Here is a 21,783-nt window from a genome sequence, read left to right as displayed (position 1 = left end):
GAATGTAAACGTATGCAGCAAGTACTAAAACAACATTATTTAAAAACATAACTTTTTACTACTACTATTTGAGTAAAGAAAGACAGCAAAGATACGAGTAGGCTGGAAGAGCTCACTGGAGTTTGAGGTGATCCATGTTAGTGTGTTTGACACTGAGGTCAGGCTGAGTCCTCCACTGTTTATCCAAACTGCCAAGCAGAGAGCTGGTACAGGTGATTGACCCCTGGACCTTAAACTCTTCATTTTCCTGCTTCCTTCTTCTATGTTTACTGATACTGGGAGATAAATCAGAAAACCTTTCAATAAATTTATATAGTTGCAAGTAGTTATAATGCAGATTTATTGTATTTAACACACTCACCTTATCTAAAAGTATTGTATGTTTGAAAAAAACAAACATCCATCCATTTCTTTTTATATTTGCTCATCTTGTTCAAGGTTGAAGTGGGCTGGAGCCTATCCCAGAATGCACTGGGTGAAAAGCAGTAAAACAGCCTGCACAGGTGGCTAGCCCATCTCTAACACAGACAGAGGAACACAGTTACACTCACATTCACACCTGTGAGTAGTTTAGAGTTTCCCCATTCATCTGACCCTTATTCCTGCTCCCAGAGGAGATCCACACAAACACAGGGAGACCATGCCCACTCTACAGAAAAATGCTGTAAGTTTTTTACTGTAAGTTAAAAGTGCTGATGCCATGTTCTCATTACAGAAGCTGTTAATTACGATTTATTTTGTAAATACTAATGTTTAAAACAACTGGGGATTTTGTGTTATCAGGAAAGCTCTCCTTACCATACAACCCTAGATAAGTATTGCCTTACCTTAGCAGTCTTTCTGTACATAACATGGATGGAAATCACCAACTTAGGTTGTTTGATTAGGTCAACACTTTTATTTTATAACCATCGGAATCTTTTCAATCATACCCTCCATTCAATATGATGTAACCACTAACCACTAACCACTGAGCCACTGCGCCAACCCCTGAAAAGCCAAAAACAGCAAATAGAAAGACATCCTGCCACTATGAACTAAAATGGGAGTCCAGCCAATGTGTCTGTCCTGTCACATTGATGTGCATGCCCAGTACAGCAAAACACCAGAAAATGTGACAATGACAGGGAAAATAAGAATATAATCGTTAAAGAATAAAGAGATATATTTGTTTGACAAGATTATACTGTTTATGAGAACATCCAACAGAGATCAAGAGAAAATTACAGCCTTGTGTATTCTTCAGTGCATGGAAAGATACCAAATATGTCCACAACAGCAATTTGTGACCACAACAGTATAACAAACAATAAAATGAGTTAAAAAAATACTAACATCATATTCCTTACATCTTACTGACATGTTCAAAACCCCAAACAACAGCAATAAACGTTCAGGGAGCTACATGTGAATTCACTTTGTGTGAATACAATTGTTGGAGGCTGTACTAGTTGCCAAAACTGGCCATTGTAGCAGACAGTTCTTTGCTACAGCGATGCAAACATGTTTGTTTGCTGGCAGTTATTTGTTTGTTTTTCAAACTGTTATCTCTTGATAATAAATAATCTCTCACTTATATTGTCATTGTTTAAGGGATTAGATATTTGAAATCAGATTTTTTATTGCTGGGTGTGGTCTGAGTTTATGTCCCATTGTCTCCCCTCTGGACACCGTAAACTTTTCCAAACAGCTGTATTAGTTCATATGACTGAAGCAAGAATAAAAGGTCTCTTATAATACTGTGAGCCATGGGACATAATCATCTGATTCCGCTGACCCATATTTTTGTGCTGTTGCATTGTTTTGTCCCTAAAGTGAAATGCAGGGGTAGCGGATTTATTTTCTGTGTCTTCATTTGTTCACATCTGTCCATCCATCCATCTTCTTCTTCATCCGCTTATCCGGGGTCGGGTCGCGGGGGTAGCAGCTCCAGCAGGGGACCCCAAACTTCCCTTTCCCGGGCCACATTAACCAGCTCCGACTGGGGGATCCCGAGGCGTTCCCAGGCCAGGTTAGAGATATAATCCCTCCACCTAGTCCTGGGTCTCCCCCGAGGCCTCCTCCCAGCTGGACGTGCCTGGAACACCTCCCTAGGCGCCCATCACAAACTAAAACCTTAAACACCAATGATTCAATTTTGAAGGGGAATTCATCATCACTGCAGTGCTACAAATATAAATAACACATTTGTGGCCAGCTAGCCTAGAGGTGGACTGCATCATCCCTAGGTGACGACATGTTCACTTTTACCTTTTACCTGTTTTTGCTGTAGTCAAGGTGATGACCTGATAATGGGAGTAACTGGAATCGCAACATGGAAGGATGTTACCTTTTGAAGTAACTAACTTACAGTTATAAAGGTAGCTACAAAGGGTAGTCACATGTTGAATGCCAATTACCAGTGTGTGTCAGCAAGAGGTTTGACAATCAGCACTTTAATATGTGAATTTCAAAGGCACTTAACCAGGCACCAGAGAGGTGCAACCAAAATGAATTTAACATCAGTCACCAAACAGCCCAAATTATGTTATGTGGCAAGCGGAATCTTCTAAAAATAAAAAATACTGATGTGATGAGTCAAAAATGTAAGCAGCCTCAGTCAGAGACATATAGATAACAATTTAATAGTATAGTTGCTTAAAAGTATGGTCTAAAATGTGCTTTTCCAAACAAAAACTGTCATAGACTTTGCAAATATGATATTCACAGCTGTGCTGCCATTTGGAAATAACTTACTGTAGGTCTGTATTCAAGGTTAGCATGCAATGACATATACTCTGGCACCACAGAATACTGGAAAAAGTAATATGGTGTGATATGTCTTTTTCCCCCTTTCTCTACATGTAGCCCGGTGGATCTGTAGCCATCTTATGCCAAGCATTAGGTCTGTTGTTAGCTCTGCATGGTAGTGTAACGCCAAGAAATATGAAGCGTTTTTACAGGACCAGGTGCAACTTTTGATGCATTGTTCCCTCAGTGAGTTAAGAGATGGCAAAGCCCCCCATTCACACAGCTAAACAAATTCAAGTGTGGTTTCAAGAACACCAGGGTGAATTCCAACACCTTCAAAGTCAAAACTCCTTATACACACGGCTCTGTACTTGTATTACAGCATTCCTTGGAGAATTAAGAATGTTAGAAAGGCTGAAATGGGCTCCAGTCTTTCTGAGGTAATCAATAGGGTTGTTTTTGCTCTCTGTCTGTTGTATCAGTGTAGACCACATTTAAAACATGCCTGTTTAGATTCTTTAAATCGATCAAATAAGTGAAATTAAATCAGGGGTTCTTACAAAAGTTGAATAAAAACATCAAAGACTTACACAGAGACATGTGAACATACAAAATGAAAGACAGGTCCCAATTGCTTTTCCCTGCTCTCCTCTTTTTCTGAGCTTTACCAAGAGTGACTAAAATTTCTCAGACATTCTGTAAAGCCATCAACCTGATTTCCCCCCATGTCGCAATTTAATGGGTGGAGGAATACTGTAGCATATCACATCCTGGCACTGAGAAAACACTACCTCACTCAAGGCATGAATAGCAGTGTAAGCAACTACACCTTGGCAAAAGTAAAAGTGGAAACAAATGCTATGTTACATAATACTAAATAAAATTTAAAAAAGTACGATTTAAGCGGTAATATGAGGTCCTACACTGTAGAGCAATGGATTGGAGAAATTAATAAGCAATTATTCCATGACATCACAACTCCTCCATTTGTATACTATACATGGGATTGCACAACTCTTCATGATCTATTATTGGTTGAATTACTCACTAAACTTAGAGCATGCTTCGAAACTAATCAGTTGGAAAGCGCTGATACAGTTGGAGCATGCTCTGTATGTGAGAGGAAAGTGAGACCTGTCTACACTTCGAATATATGTGGGTTAGATCAAAAAATAAATTAGCACCGTTGCAAACACTCTTAATGAGTCACCAGCTGAGCAGTTAAAACAGACCGGGCTTACGCTAAATATAATCACAAGCACAAGAGATAAAAATACAGTATGTCGCATTAGATATATGTGGCACACGGCAAGTGGTGAAGTCTCCAAACCACAATCTCCCCCTGCTGATGGTCAGCTCTACCCTAAAAGGCAAATACTGTAACAAATGACAAAGCCCCTCTGTTAATATTCAGGTCACTCTTTCATTACAACTCTTTATCTATCTGAGAATATCTGCTGTGTTATGAGCACAGCTGATGTGTGATATTTTAGTCACGCAAGCAGATCAAGTGACACAGAGCGCTTGGTCTGGTGATGATAAGAATAATAGTCACATTTAATTGCGTACATCTCGCATTTCAAATAATTCCTCCAGGAAAGGATGAAACCGTTAAAGGACAGTGCTGCAAATAAATTAAGGGTTATTTATACATTTATTTTAAATGCTCAAATTAAACATACAGTATAACATTGCAACTTAGCTAAGCCCAGAGGAAACTAGATTGAATACATTTGAGGTTTTGTTTAAACTAAGTAATTGGGATTCACTTTTGGCAGCTAATTTGGCATTTGTTAGTATTTTTTATTAACTACATGATAAATTGTGAACTTATAACTTGTCGTAGTAACTTTAAAAACATGTGTTCCTATTCCCATTTGTGAATGGAGAGCAGAATCGGTATATAAGGTGTCAAAGTATGTTGCCAAAGAACGTTTGATTTCTACACAGATCTGTGCCTATGACATGACATGAAGAGTTATGTAATATCTTATATGTATGGTAAGGTAATACAGTATATGATAATACCCATACATAATAAGATTAAGTGAAGACCACAATAAAATATTCAGGTATGTTGTGCCTGGGGTAGAAAGTGATAGCAGTCACTTGAGAAATAAACATAGAGCAAAGCGTATTAAACAGTGTACTATGGTTTACTTAATTATACAATGTCCTTTCATCTGCTTCCAAATGGGATGCACAGCCAGCTCGAGTTCAAAAAGTATGAAATTGTGTAAAAATAATGAGATAAACTATTGCATCAAAAGAAAACAGTAGATCTGATGAGAAACTGTCCCTGCCTGAAAGCCTTATGAATGTTCCATTATACCAGAACCTTCTGTTTGCCAAGTCAGGAAATGGCCATGCTGTTTTGATGAGACAAACATCCATAGAAATTCAGCATTTCTGCAGGGTGCTAATTTGTCACGCCCCGCCACAACATGCACAATGTATAGGAGGCCATCCAATCTCCTGCTGGCTCTTGGGGATCATTATGAAGAGAAAAATCACAGCAATATAGACAGGGGGAATGAAATGGATTCCTGCATTAAGTGGATGAGGCCCTCCTCACTACAAGACTTGGGTTACACTACAGCCTACTACACATATGGAGCTCTTTGTTCCACATTCCCTCAGCTTTTTTATGACAAAAAAACCCTAACTGTTTCAGCAAAAAGCAGTGTCTAATCTTGGACCATTTCATCGGACCATGTAGCTGTCAGTGTCAGAGAGTGCTCATCATGTCCTGAAGTCCAACGGTTTTTGTTGTTTGTGTTGTTCCAAAAATGTTTTCAATGAACTGTAACACTGATCAGTTTTCCTCAGCCAAATAACCAGGCAAGAAACGTTTCCTGTCTGCTACAACAGTATAGATAGTCCTTTAATATCTTCTACTGGTTTCTTCAACTCATCTTCATTCTGGTGTAGCACAATGTCTCCATCTGTCCTTAGTAATAGTGAGCCCAGGATGTCTAGCTGACACTGGACTCCATGCTCCTGGGTTTTTGTGGACTCAACACTTTCCAAAGATAACACGGGCCAAAGATTTCCACTCACGGGCAGGCTGAGGCCCTGCTGAGGCAGCCTGCCTGATGGGAAACAGACGAAAAAGAGCTGGCTCAAGACATCCACTAAGATCCATAGCACTGTACTATGTGATATGCCTTCAAGGTCTATAGTTAGTTACTGTGGATGAGAGAAACAGGGACCAGCCTTTTGAGAAGAGTGTGTTCTTTAAATGCACTCAGATGATAGAGAACCAGACACAGGATGATCAGCTGGCTTGATAACATGACACCAAAGGTGAAGAATATTGATGTCATCAAATACAAAAAGGCAACAACCTTGTCTTACTATGACTCTTTACTAATTGCTCCTGTTCCCCAATAACTCCCTGTTTCGTGTAGATGTACATGTCTGTGTTATATTGTCCCTTTTTTGTTATTCGGAGGTAAATTGAGATTTCCAGGAAAGACTTGTCCCTCTGAAAGGGCCGGCCTGGTGGTGTGCACAGTCATACACCACATGACGTCTTAGCAGGGGAACATTCCTCCATGTCTTTTCTCTCCCTCTAAAACCATCTTTCTCGATTTAGAACCGGGGGGCACGAAAAGTGGTTACACGCAAAAATATGGGGCAGCGGATTAATGCAAAATAAGCCATAAGAAAACCTGACATATGTGAAATGTCCCAGACTGGGAATGAAATATCATTTCTCTTATTCAGGAACTTTCCACAGGACTAAATTCCACTTAACCTCTTTCGTCTGTGTTCCAATGACAAATAAAATGAGAAAATGGTTGAAAGTTGTACTATTGCCAAACATTACCATTACCTAACATAATCTCTCTAAGGTAGAAGAAGGTATCTACAGTATGTCCAAAAGGTAATGTCTTGGAAGGAATGTAAAGCAACTCATGCCAAACAGTCTCTTTAAAATATTTTCTTTCCAATTCTGCCTTTGTAAACACCACAGAGGAAGGCAGAGGACTGAAATGATGTTATGGCTTGAGTATTCAATGTAGCTTACAGGAGATGTGATTGTGTCTTTTCATCATAAATCATTTAATGGTGACAGGAGGTGGTCCTCTAGTCACTCAGCCCGACCCCACCGGCTGACCTCAGGGGTGACAGCTTCCCTCAAATGTCAACCCAAACAAAAAAGGGGTGCAACCAGCTCCCATAGTGGAAGCTATTGAGGTCAAACAGGCCTGTGCCAAACCAGCCCTTTCATCCTGTAGCATTTACAGGATCAGCATCCTAGAACACAGTCATCAAAGACAGAGAGAGAGAGACTGTATGTGTGTGTGTGTGTGTGTGTGTGTGTGTGTGTGTGTGTGTGTGTGTGTGTGTGTGTGTGTGTGTGTGAGAGAGAGAGAGAGAGAGAGAGAGAGACAGAGAGACAGAGAGAGACATGACCTCAATGGCCTGTAATATGTGTGCAACTCGTGTAGGAGGGTGTGGGATAATCCTGGTGAGCTGTGTGGTGGGGTCTCCAGGTGGCCCAGAGGGTTAGACAGGGTTAACTCCAGTTGACCCTGGCTCTATTCTGTCAGAAGTAAGAGATCTACCCTTAGCTTGTCAAGGAAACCAGGACAATGTGGCATGTCTCTCATGTAAGACAGTACCTGAAAAGAGCTGAAATTGTCCCTTTTATGTGTCTTTTTATTATGCATTTATTAACGTATATCAGGAAAACTCATTTGTTATGAAATGGCTGTGCATCAAGAACACTCTTCTGATTCTATAAGTATTAAATGTCAAAATGGCAATAAGTAGTCATGCCCAAATTATTCGTTTTGAAAACTCTTATCATTGTATGCCAAGTTTAAATAAAATACCAGTTGTATATGTTCCAATAAAGTGAAATGACAGTGTCTGTCTCAGGACAAGCCTCGGCAGAAGTGCATGTCTGGTTGGCAGGTTGAGCTTTAACACTTCCTCTAAATGCTGAGACACAAATGTCTCAGATGGCAGCACATGGCAGGGTGGGGGCCTCCTTTAGTGTCATTTTAGGTAGTCGAGGAGTTCCAGCAGCCTGCCATAGCTGACTGTTGGGAGAGGTCAAAGTCTAATTTTACTGATCAGTATGAAGTGGAGGAGAATTTCTTAAAACTATGTAAATACATTGCTGTGTTCAGACATCCAGGAGAGGACTAAAGACAAGTTTTGACATTGAGGTTTGTGGATGTCTAAAGATGCTTCTTTGAATATAAAAACTGTTATATTTGTTCCAGAGAGGATGACAAAACAGGAGATTACTGCATGTACACAGACTGGCTGAAGGTACCTTACAGCTGTGAGGAAAATAAAGTTACTGCATTGTAACTCTTTTTTACTGCGCTATAGTGTATATTCTCCCTCAATGGGCACTAAACAACATATATAACAAAAAAGCATGAAATCTTGCCCCAACAATAGAATCATTTATAAGAGATACAACATGCAGTAGTATACTCACTGGCACACTTTTATTTTAGTGTGTACTACAAATGTATTCTGCACCGTATGAGAGTTTGTCTGTTATGACCATTAGGATAAATATGGGATTGGTTGTAAAAATCTGCCTAGCACCATAAACATTTTCATTAATCACTCATGTGGCTGAAATCTAGCTGGTTGAATCAAAATGTGATGAATGTGTTTGTGTAATGTGTCGGACCTCTCTCGCTGTGACAGGGTCTCATAGGGGCAAGTATTGACTTCAGATACGTAGACAGCAATGTTGAGTCTGTTACAAAATGTTGGGCTAGACAGACCACATCACCCACTGTATGCTAAAAGATAATGACGTTTTATTAAGTTCACATGCCTAAAGATCCATCAGTTTTGGTGTGTTGTGACTGAATAATAAGTAATAATAAGGCTGAATAATCAACGTTAAGTACCCTTTTGTGTGGAACAAGGTTACAAGTGCCATAAATGTGTAAATGTCTCACATTGTCAGCTGTGTTGCAATAGAAAAACACCTGACACTGATCATCCCCTCTGAGTTGTAGATCCTGACTTCAGTTTTCAAGTAAACACTGAACCTGGCGGTCTGATGTTTCTCTACACGGATGAACAAAAGAAATCATACTCTTACTTCCTCCATGCCTCCCTTCCAACACAGCTGCTCCTGTTGCCTGCCATAGTAGGCTGTGCTCCGCTGCAGCAAGGGAAAGTTAGGGGGCTAATATGTGGTTCATGATGACACATAAGATTCATCACATTCTTTGCATGAAGTAGCCAAACTAAAACTAAAATGATTGTATTCATAAAGTGCAACAAAAAGGTCTCGCCATCGAGCCAGATGGTTTGTTAACAAAATCATCTGAGATGCCATCATTGAAACTGTTTGAAAAAAGGGCAGGCAGTTTAAAAAAAAATAGTTGCCAGGTTATTGGATGAACCACGTGTCTATCACGTCTGCTATTGTTGTTTTGGATGAATAGTCACAGCCGTCACACCAACACGTTCTCACACACCTAAACCACGCCGTAGCTGACAGTAGCTCCTCACAGGACGCTGTTTGGTTCTGTCCGCTGCTGTTTGAAAACAAGCGCATTACTTGAAGCCTGAAAAGATGGATTTTTATGTACTATGTGATCCTGTGATTCTTGCGAGATCTTGTGATTTGGGAGATTCCAGTTGCCATGCAAGGTCAACTCCCTGCCTCTCTTGAGGGGGGAAGTAAAAAGCTACTAATGTTGATTGCCTATACCAATACAGATCTAGCATCATGTTAAATGATTGCCAGCAGACACTCTGGATCTAATACTGTCCCTTGTTTTCCAAAATTTCATACTGGATTTAGGTCTTTGGGTGATAGACCACTCATCCTGCAGTATGTTCCTTTTTATTTCACTGGTGCAGGCTTCAATTGAGTGTTTATGTTTTATTTTAGCTTGTGAGACTTTTTGGATTGCATTATATTTCAATGTCGTCCCATTTATTCCCTAACCCCCACCTCTGAAAAGAAAAAGAAAAAAAGATAATATAATGCAAAAAAGAACAATGCAATGCATTTTATTGAACAGATGTTTGTATATGGTGTCCACCCCCCTGTATTTAGTATTTGTGTGTGTGTGTGTGTGTGTGTGTGTGTGTGTGTGTGTGTGTGTGTGTGTGTGTGTGTGTGTGTGTGTGTGTGAACAGCGAATTCTGAATGAAACCCTATACGGCCTCTCTTAGCTTTGTGTTGAACCTCGCTAATACAAAAGGCATTCATCGTAGAACAAGCAGAGAGAACAGTCACTGATGTCATAGAATTCTGAGGTCCAGACACTGGGAGAGATTCAAACATTTTTCACATTTCCAAACACAGAGATTAAAGGCTTATACACAGGCTTTTATCTTATAAACAAGAGGTCTAAGCAAAACATTTTAGGGCTTTGTGTGTTCAATGATCCTTAAGTGACCACCGAGAAAACCCCCATACAACACATATGAATAGATCTGAATGGATCACAACAATGTCTGACATATTCACTGAAAGATGAGACTTAACTTTACACAGCTTTAACCACAACAATGATGTAAACATGGCTTGCTTTCCTCACAACTTCAGGACACATCACTTATGGTTTATACCAATAGAGATTTTCACTCCTCTTTATAATCCAGACTAAGCAAAAGCAGACAATGTTTCTTTTAGGCTCACCACGGAGTAAGATTGGGTAAGCTGTTTGTTCAAATGTAATTAGTACTGAATTTATGTATTTTTTTCCCTTACAAAATTTGACAAGACATTTTAAATTTGCAAATGTCCTCATCTCCATCAACACTATTAGTCCTAAAACCTCCCTTAATTCACCTGTTCATATGCTTGACACTAGTGTTTTGCATTTGTAAGACACTTCCATGTGCGACATGCAATTCCGACAGACACTCTGAATCCTCTTGTAACCTGCAGTTCAGATAGAGCCATCCCAACTGCCCGACATGCCTGAACCGATTAAGTAGGCTCTTGGCCGACATTCACACAAGGCAATGAGGCCTCTTCTCTTCTTTCTCTATCTACTGTATGGCTCTTTTCTTCTGCTTCAAAAAAATGTAACAAAGGTTGTCCAATCTTCTCCTTCTACGGCCACTCTGAGTGGTCCCCTTCAGAGCCATGGGTGGGCTGCAAGAGGAGATTCTCCTGGTGCTTGAGCTCTTTATTTCAACTGGGCTCTCCAATCAGCCAACTATGTCTGGGATGGAGGTGAGAGGATTGAGTATTTCAGCTTCAGTCTGGGCAGCCTTAATCAAAAGCCAAGTTAGAACACTGTGGTTACTTTTTGTCATTTTGATTGCTTAAAATGTACTTCAAGTTTGATGAAAATGTGGTTTAATTGCCTCGCTATAGACATCATCCTCCTTTGTGATCTAATATCTGTAAAATATGTATTCCTTAAATTCTCCTTCCTGTTTCATCAGTATCAACTGCATCGCATGCTCTAGTTTTTTTTTCATTTTACAGAACTTTTGAATCACTCCCACACCTAAAAGTTAATAGAAATTAAATGAATGCCTTATTGTGAAGTTGACAGTGCAAAGGGTATCCTGTTTCATTAAATATACAATATAAATAGTACTTATCCCACTTCTTCCCTGGACTTGAACTTACATCAGCTCTAAAAATAACAACCATAGTTGCTCCTTGGCCTTGAACATGTTTGAAGCTGATAGAAAGAAACAGATACCTGATGACCTAGCTAATATTTACAATGGCTCACAATATGGTCTACAATATCCATAATCATTCCACAGCTGTGTATCATGCTTCCCCCTGTGGGTGGTTACACTGTTGTGAACCAGAACACGACTGGACGGCTCTCAATCATTAACACATCACCACAAAACGCCACATACTTTCTACCTTTGCCAAATGGCTCTTGATGAATATGCCTGAAGTTTCTGTTGGCCCCCAGCCAGTCAGCACAGCACAACACAATGTGAAACATGGGAAGCCACAGGTGTCCAAGAGCTACAGCACAGAGGAGAGTCATGGAGAAAGATAAAAAAGGACATTGGTAATCTATCTAACGCCATAATTTGAAGCAGCTACTGTTTACCTGATCAAATAGAAACATAGAATCTGTAAGGTTCCTCTGACTACATCATCACATTCGGCCAGGGCATGAGAAGCTGGCAAGTCAGAGGATGCAGAAGCAGAATGAGGTGGAAGACAGGGGGATACTACTGTCCCCGTGTCTTTCAGTTTTTTTAAAAAGACAGAGCAAATGTCCGCTCTCCCCAATGCTATTTGCAATCTCTCTTGAACCGTTAGCCCAAGCCATAAGTAGCCATAAATCCAGTAGCAGCTCAATATCATTATTTGCAGACGATATTTTGTTGTACATTGCTGATCTTGAGGACTCTATTCCAAAAATTCTTAAGATCTTAAACGAATTTGGCTCAATCTCCAGCTATAAAATTAACTGGAATAAATCTAATGTTTTTTTATTGCTGTTAACATGAACATAGTTCCTCGTGTGAATTTCTTAAGTACAATGATCCCCTTACCCCCACCGATACATTTCTGGAAGAAACTTGATATCTTAATTCTGCAATATATTTGGAATAATAAACAACCTAGGCTAAAATACTCTACCCTACAACGTACCTCAAACACTGGAGGCTTGGCCCTCCCCAACCTTAAAGTGTATCACATAGCCTTTCAGCTACGGGCCCTCAGAGTGTGGATGGACCCCTCATCTACAATCCCATGGAGAGAAATACAGCAAAACCTCACTGGAAGTCTAAGACTGCAAAACCTTGCCTTTGCAGGTGTGTGTCCAAAAAGTGTATGCTAGCCTATGGCCCTATTATCACCAACACACTGACTAACTTTAAACAGATGAAGGAGCAACTATGCTACACCAACAAGTGGCATTTGAACACCTCAATTTGGCACAATACACACTTAATGTCTGGTAACAAACCCTTTGCTTACAAACAGTGGAGTGACAGAGGCATTCATACTGTAAACCAGCTATTCAATGAGAAAGGTATGTTGAGTTCTGAAGATCTAAGAGCTAGTTTTGAGGTCCCCAGGACATCCTTCTTTTTGTATCTGCGCTTAAGATCAGCCCTAAAATGTTATGGAGTGCCATGGGGAAATAGTCTTCAGCCGCATCCAGTCATTAAATGGTTTGTTGATTTTCCGGTGAGAGGATTAGCATCCAAGATCTATGCCAAACTGATGCAAGCATCCATAGGAGAACTCCCAATAGCAAGGAAATGGGAGTGAGAACTGAGCCCTGAAGGGAACGCAATTAATTGGGAGATAGTTTGGGACAACATTTTCCATTGTTCCAAGAACCCAAATCACCAGCAGATCCACTTTAACATATGTCATAGGACATATTGGACTCCTCAGAAGAGATAAGTCTCTAAAGTCATTCCCACTCCCTATTGCACGTTCTGTCAACCTGAACAAACTGGAACTTTCCTGCACATGGTCTGGGAGTGTGAACAGGTGCGTGAGTTCTGGAATAAAACAACATCAATAATATCTGATGTGATAGGAGCTCGAATTCCTACTGATCCAATTGTTTTGTTACTTAATGACGACTCTAAATTACACTTGCTTGAGAGACAGAGGAAAGTTTGTCTAGCCGGCTCAACCGCAACCAAGAAAATGATAGCTCAACGCTGGCTTCACCCCTCCCCCCCACTCGCTTTGTATAAAACAGTGGTTGGCGTATTTTCTAGACATAGTTATGCTTGAGCTCACTACAGCAAGGATTAACAAAGACAAATCATCGACTATAGACCTATGGAAAAGCGCAGCAGCACAAATATCAGACCTAATGACCTCAGCATCACAAGAAGTAGAGGAGAGTGACTAGGCAAGGTGTGATTTTTTCTGTTTTTTTGGGGGGGTTTCCTCAAGACCGCAGCGGGTGGGCGAGGGGTTTTGTTCTTGTTCAATTGTATTTGTATTTGTATGTTCTGTATGTTCAAAAATATAAAAATAATTAAAAAAATGATCTAGACCAAGACCAAGCAAAGAGAGCATGGCAGCTACCACAATTGTGACAGACTCTCCACACTAAAACAATGATATGAAAAAAATCTCTCCACCAGTTTCAAGAATGTGTACAAGAGTCGAGTGTCCAATTTACACAGTGCAAAAACAAAGCTGTGCAAAAATGACTGTCACATTCCCCTAAGCAGGTCATGTCAATCTTTATTTTTCCAGCTGATGTCAGCTTAAAGACTAAATCGATCCCAGTGCATGAATGTAACAAAAAATCCAATAAATCCTCCCTCAAAGCAAAACAGCAATGGTAAATGATTCAAAGCTAGCCAGCTGTAGCAACACTACTTGATCCAAAGTGAGAGAAGAAATAACAACACTGTTTCATAGAACATTGGATGAGTGACAGACAGTTACTGTAACGACAAACAGAAAAAATGAAGTGTTTTGGTTCTCTTAAGCATTTCTCATATTCTCCTGATAGATGCAGAGAGGGAAAGAGACGTTTCCTTATAAAGACATCAAAGTGGAAGGAAAGAAAAGGAGCCTGCATGACATGTGAGGGAGGATGTGAGATGGAATTCCATGGCATACTAGGATTTGGCTGAAGGCCAGTGGGGTACTGCGTTAAAGGTTAGGTTTTTTCTTGTCAATACTGGCACTCAAATGCCCATATAGTATAACCACAAACCCCAAAGTCAAATATGACAAAATTATGAATTACGCACTGAACTCTGCTAAAAGTTTAGAGATAGATGACAGTGGTGGCATAAATTAATTAAATCTAAGAGGAAACCTATTTGCTCAAAATCAAATAAAATCTTGTTTAGAGCTGAAACAATTAGACAACAAAGCGCTTATTTGATAACAAACATAACAATTATTTTTGGAACATAAAAATAATCGCTGGCTGTTTTGATGGTCGTTTAACCTTTTATGTAATTTTTCTTCTAAAAACGGCAAACATTCATGTCAGGATTAGCTCTTCTTTGTTTTATGTAAGAGTACCTGAATGTTTCACTATTTACTGAAATTTGAAAGACCAAACAATTAATCAATTTATCAGGAAAACAATCTTTAGATTAATTGATAATGAAAATAATTGTTAATTGCAGCCCTAATCTAGTAATATTAAACATAATGGCATTTAAATCTGTCATTATTGCATACAACCAAGGAGATAAATGAAAACAACTTCATATGTTTTCTCAGTCTGCTCCTCTTCGTTCTCCCTCCATTAAGGATACAGAGAGAGGGCAAACACTGGCTGTGCAGAGGCACCTCAAACCTCAGCTCTTACATAGACCCCTGTGAAAATATACCATAAACAGTTCTCTGCAGACATCAAATAAATGTTGGTTTGAGCAAAAACAAACACAGATTCCTTCCAAATTGTCCCTCATTGAACAGGCAGCTGTTTAAAGTCTGTGGCTACTAAGGTTACACACCTGTCCACTTCAAGGACTGCTCCAGTCTCACAGCAGTGGTAAACCCCAGAGTGCTCTAGTTGACATGGCATCCACTCTTAACGGTCCAACTCATATGTCATGATGTGCCACTTTAAAAACTATATTTTCTTACGAGTTGACTGTAAAATCAATTAAAACCAATTTTAAACCAATCATTGCATTTTTTCTGACAGTAGTTTGGCTAGTTGTCAGCAGTGAATGGAGAAGAATAAAAAATACAGACTATCATTATTTACCGCACTGAAACTCAATAATGAGGCCATACAGTAGGACCCCTATCCACAGGAATTCTTAGTTTTGTCCCCTGGTCAGGCTGCACGCTCACACTTCTCTCTCTACCCTGTTAAAATGGCAAGAAAAAAATACTCCCCTATTGGATGAAAACATAGACAACTCTCTTCTCTTTTGGACGGGTGAAGAGCAGCGCTGAGGGGCCTTTCAACTGGAACCAGATGGCGTGTGTGCATGTGATGTGAGCATATGAGTGTGCTTACACGAATTAATGTCACAGGAGTCTACAACCTTGTACAGTATGTGAAGCAAATCTGCAAAAAGAGCCAACAATTAGTTCTAATCCAACCAAGAAATGGAAAAAGTTGCATTTTAGTTGAGAGGGCACAGGGAAAAAATGAGGGGAAACATAGTCCTTTATGGTTGCCCATGAATAAAGTATTAACCTAAACTACGTTGTTATCGCTCTGCATGGGGTTGTTGGGCTCACAGCCAAACAGAGAGTATATAAAAACAGAGCTAGGGAAAGTGTGAGGTGAGGGATACCATCAAACCTTCCACTGATCTAGCTTGGCTATCAGCTGTGCAAGACAAAAAAAGCAAGACCCACTGCACTCCACTTCCATCCTGAGATGTTTGCTGCCTCAGATTTCTCCTCTTTGGCACGGTGTTGTTTAGGTTGGCCTCCTAGGGTGACTCTAAGTCCATGATCCCATTTTGGGGTCTCGTTATGTGAAGACAAAGAGGTCATTTGATCTGTCTCATGGGTGCCACGTAATATGAATGTTTTTAATTATTCACCGCTTGCTTGGCACTCTCCAGTCATAAAAACATAACTAGATATTTTAATTATTTCTTTATTGTGACCCAAACGTGTGGTGCTGTACCGAGGATCCTCAATATTTGTACTAATCCGAAGGTGCATTGTGACAAAGCTATAATGCAGTTACTAATAACCATATACAAATGTCAAATAAATGTAATAATAGATTTTTCACATTTTCCCAGAATTAATTTTACCTGACGCAGAGAACTGGATATGAGCCATAACCTTGAGTAACTCTTTGCTTTTTACAAAATGATAGCAGGTATTTCAAGCTGATCTTCTTTTTAATAGGCAGGTTAACTACTGGAATTGTTTTTTAATGTCTATTCACAAAACTGTAGATGGCTTAGTACAGATCTGGCAGAGTGTATGGAATAGCAAACACTGTGGTTGGGAGCACCACGATAACCCTCAGGTGATTGTCTTAAGTCAATGTGCTGAAATCCCCCCCACACACACATACAGTAGACATACACACATAATTATACACTAATTAGATAAACAAACATTGAAAAGCCCACACTTAACAGTGTACATTTCCATGCAACTACGTTGTTAGCTGCCAGAAACTCATCCTCCAACACGGTTTGCAGAGGGATAATCGTAGAGAATTTACTGCTCATCGTCTTCCATCTTAACAACCACAGAGTTTTCAGATGTCAACCTGAAGATCAAAACTACCAATTTGACAAAATTATAGCGCAAAAGTGAAATGCAAGTCAACAGCGGTCACAATGAATCATGTGCTGAGCCCGGATTATAAGAGGTTGTAAAAGACAAGGCAGATAATCCACTAAGAATGTGTCACCTCTTATTACAGCTGTCACGTCTCAGCTGAGATCAGTGTGTTGACAGATGAACCTGCTCTTAAATGGGAATACCAACTAACTTCAGCTTTCAAATGTATGATTTTCACATTTGTGAATAATAACTACTTGCTGTAAACAAAAAAAATAAGTTTGTACCACCCACTAATCTGTGATTGATGAAGAGCTGGCTCTATATAAAATAATTTGTTTGACTGTGACAGAGTTCAAGATGATTTTCTGCACATCAAGGCGATTTTTCTGGATTGCAGAGTAGTAGTTGATAGATCTGTCACATCAAATGTTAGTCTAGCAATTCATAAATGTCATTAATTGCCAGAGGAGCAGCTTCTGACTGAACATCTGTATGAACTCAAGAAAAGTTTGTTTAGAGTCTTTTCTTTGCAAGAGCTGCTGATGATTACAAAACATATGTGACATTTGTTAATTCTTAACTTGGTATCCCAACTTAAACATCCAGCAGCCCATACTATAGTCTCTCTCCCTGTCTTTATATTCTCCATATACCATCACATCACGGCAACTCGGGCAGCCTCAGAAAACAAAATGGCACATAAAAAGAGGACCTACTTTATTGTACTTGCAGACAACACTAAAATAAGCACAGGATTGCTTTAATCAGACCCTCGCTACCACATCTAGTCCACCGACAACAATAACAGCCCAGCAATTTAAACAGGCTGTGGCCAATGCTAACACGCAGAGAGGGATGAGTTGAGTTTATTTTCTAAATCCCAGGCTGGTCAAACAAATATAAACAAAGATCACCACTTACTGGTCATCTTATAACAAAAACTCATCCATTCAAAAGTATTTTCTCCACGAAAGGACTGATGCATATAACAAGTACTGTTTAACATACAGACAAATATCCAAGGAGCTTCATACCATGAATCTACACGCTGCAGAACACCCAGGGATAAATATTTGTATGGTGCCTGATGGGCACGTTTCGTACAAAGAGCCTGGACTGCTTCACTGTGTGACTAAAACAAATCACTGTGCCAGAGGTAGATCGTAAAAAGCAGTTTAATAAACCATTAGCTCTTCGGGTGAGCACTTTCCTTCCTTTACTGACTCTGATGCTTAGATTTACGCCTGGTCCACGCAGAACCATATGTATGTGGCAGCTAATGACTATGATTAGGGAAGCCTGGATTAGGTCTTGCTGTGGTTTATGACACATGCAATGCAACATACACACACATACACAAAGATCGAAAGCTATCCCTGTGATGTGTACATTTGGAGAAACTAAAAATACAGACAACATAAACAACGTTAACTTAATTAAAACTTAAAATACATGCTATGGGTTTTCCACATAATAGTTCAACATGACACAGATTACACATGATTGTAACCAACTCATCACTCATGTTAATGAAGGGGGGATAAACAAAATATCTTAACAACGTGGGTGTGCTAATTTAGTAATCAATCTTACTGTAAGTGAGGATACATTCAAAATGTGACACTAAACAAATCACATCCAAACAGCACTGGTGATGTTTGATACAAGTATCCTTTGACCTAAAGCTACTGTAACACAAGAGTGGTGCTATTAGTTCAAGCTCGTCAGACTAAAACAAAAGGAGCATTTCTAAAGGATTTCCAGAGATTTTGAAAATCACTGTGTTAAAGCCACTCTGATGTACATTTTGTGCTGGCTATTCTCCAAAGGCGATTAATTGTAACTGTAACTTTTTTTTCATTGCATAACCTATTTTATTATTGAAAGGCAAAAGAGTATGGCCAACAAAAAAATAATCACTGACAATGAGGGGGCTTCTCTTTGGGGGCCATTTTGGCCTTTATAAACTGACAGCAGGGGAATGCTCAATCCCTTAATACAGAGCAAGTGCACAGTGTAAAGAATACCATGCCATTTGTCTTTGGAAGACTAACGAATTATCTCCTGTGTGGAGCGGGAAAATCACCCAGTAATTCTGCACTCAGGGGATGCGAGGTAAGCCCTCTAGTCAGATAAAATTAGGATCAAATGTCTGGACAAGTTAACAGTAACAGTGACCACCTCACCTAGAGGAAATAAATCAGCTAGCCACGTGGGCAGTCACTGAGGGAGACTAGAGGAGGGCAACAGGTGGCTGTCAACTTAGAGAGAAAGAGGGTCATCATCCACTTAGAGAAAAGCAGCACGTCTGTCTGCCACTCCCCAGGCTCCGCTAAGATAAGCCAAGCACCAGCAGGAGGAGAGAATAAGGTGAAGCCAGTTCAGAGTAGTGTCGAAAAGGTCCAGCCACGTTCAGCACGTTACCTGTAAATCAGGCAAAGACTGGAAATGTCTTTTAGGTATCCATTGTTATAAAACCAGGGAGCATCGCTCCACAATTATCAAAGTTTGAAAAGACAGCATATTAAATATATGATATCAGTTACATAATTATAGTGTCAAGAGCATCAAAGAGAAATCCTCTTTGTAATCAACATGTGCAAACTAGACCTGATCAAGAACAAGCTAAAGCTGTCTTTCTCATTTCTCTTGTATGTCTCTCCAATAGTTTAATGAGCTATCCAACATGACAGAACGATCTCAGTAAAAGATCAGCTGGAGTTTCCAAACCTTTCCATTGCACGTCACGCATCAGCAGGTTGAATAAATAATCAGAGACGACTATCAGAGATAGTTCTCAGATCATAGTGACTTCATTCAAATGAGAAATGTCTGGTCCTTTGGTTTACTTCTACTGCAATAGTGAGATACAGCCAATTTTAAAATCTGACAATTTACAGCTTAATAGCTTTTCCAGGCATTGGGTTATTTTTACACTTGAAGCCTGTGGAGGAGGCACTGTGTGTGTTTGTGTAAGAATGTGTGCTCCTCCACATTCTGCTACTGACAACCATATCGTTCGTTTCTAACAAACCCTACAAGTCAATGGAAAATAACTTTACAAGGGCTTGTATATTAAGTTCTTAAATTATACATACATTAAACAAAGTGGCAAAACAATTATCACATATTTATCAGTTAGGCTGCATGTCAGAAAGATGTGGGAAAGGGAACTTCTATTGAGTACTGTACATTGTAGTTAGTAAAAGCTTAGGCAGTTAGCATCCATAGTTTAATAAAAACCCAATCTCTGATAAGCACGTTGTGTGTGTGTGTGTGTGTGTGTGTGTGTGTGTGTGTGTGTGTGTGTGTGTGTGTGTGTGTGTGTGTGTGTGTGTATGTGTTCACATGCATGCCACATGCATGCATGTTTGCATATGTTTTCACTCAGCTCCTGTGCTGGTTCCCTCACATTACTCAAAGACACCAGGAGGTCGAATAAAACAAAGTGACAGAACACAGTAAGTCCAAAAACATGAAATATTTTCAGGCTGTGCTCCATGCCAGTGTTATTGAAATGCTGTTAATTCTTGCTCAAATTAAGATTCTAGGCTATTTCCCAAACTGCCACTGTGCAAGTTAAACAAGGACCTCAATAAAGTAATCCACTGGTAATAGAGGTAATTAAAGCTCATACCTCACTGGTGATATAGACTGAGACAGACAAATTGGCAATCATAAAGTGAGATGTGACAAATGTACAGTTTGGATTACAGTTAATTACTCACCAATGCAGGCATGAACTCTGACGGACAGTTGTGTTCGAAGAATAACGCTGTGTTTCTTGCCTCTTCTGTTAAGAAAAAAGACAAATGGAGAGAAAGAGAAATGTTACTGGACATTAAGCCATGTATGATTATTTAAATGTGCAGGGATGTGTGTGTGTGTGTGTGTGTGTGTGTGTGTGTGTGTGTGTGTGTGTGTGTGTGTGGGTGTGTGTGTGTGTGTGTGTGTGTGTGTGTGTGTGTGTGTGTGATGATACTGTATCAAGATATAGAAGCCGAATGTCTCTCTGAATCTGAGGCAGCCATCAAAATGCCAGAGGCAGGCAAGTGATGACAAGAATATATATCTGAATAGCTACTGTGCAAAGGCTCAAAATGATGACAAAGTATACCGTTCAGTCCTATTCAAACCGTTCTATATTTGCAGATTGAACACAACAGAGAACAGGTCACGGAACAGAACAGGGGAAAGGTCTCCATAGGTGAAGATGAAGGATGGGAGCAGCTAAGAGGTCAACTCCTCCTCCCAGTGTTAATGGAGAAATGCCAAGACCCTATCACCATCCTGTCGACAACAATGCACCCCAATTCTATTCAATTGTGAATGTGAGAGCAGAGTAGTTTGTAGGATCATTTGGCAACTTAGAAGTCCACACTCTAATTTCTTTACAAAGTTTGATATACAATTTGCCTTTTTAAAGGATAAGGCTGCCATTAGTCTATGTTTATCTTAGTGGAGACAAATCCCATGAAAAGACCAAAACCAAAAATGCGTTAGTCCATCTCTCAACATTTTCCTACTTCCCTACCCTGTCTGTGGCAGCCAGCCTCAAGCTCAATCGATACTACTGAAGATGCAAATCTTTAAAAATGAGTCACAAATATAATTTATTTAAAAAAAAAGCTCAGACATTTGCTTAAACAGTTGGGCAATGTGGTTTTAACCAATGTTACTCTGACAGGATTAAACAGTGAATTTCTGGTGACTGTTTTCAGCCGTGGATTATAATATTTGCAGCGACAATCTATGTGGGATTGACTCAAAATAAACTATACTGCTCAAATCCATTGTAATAAAGGACCGAGTCATTTATTTTTATTTTTTTAGTTTTTTTGGACAATAATGACAGAAATAACATATATCAGGCTTACCCTGCACATTCAATACTT

The 21,783-nt window shown here is 39.7% G+C and overlaps 1 protein-coding gene across 1 annotated transcript in view; it reads right to left on the bottom strand.

Annotated features, from left to right (window-relative positions):
* The window catches only part of fhod3b (formin homology 2 domain containing 3b), a 106,339-nt gene that overhangs the window by 71,969 nt on the left and 12,587 nt on the right, over nucleotides 1–21,783 (bottom strand). Inside the window, 1 exon segment of the mRNA XM_078253155.1 lies at nucleotides 20,617–20,681. Within this exon segment, the coding sequence (XP_078109281.1) occupies nucleotides 20,617–20,681 (65 nt within the window).

Source organism: Sander vitreus, chromosome 6 (assembly GCF_031162955.1).
Source record: "Sander vitreus isolate 19-12246 chromosome 6, sanVit1, whole genome shotgun sequence".
Taxonomy (NCBI): Eukaryota; Metazoa; Chordata; class Actinopteri; order Perciformes; family Percidae; genus Sander; species Sander vitreus.
The sequence above is the reverse complement of the archived record's forward strand: the minus strand, read 5'-3'. Positions and strand labels throughout refer to the sequence as shown.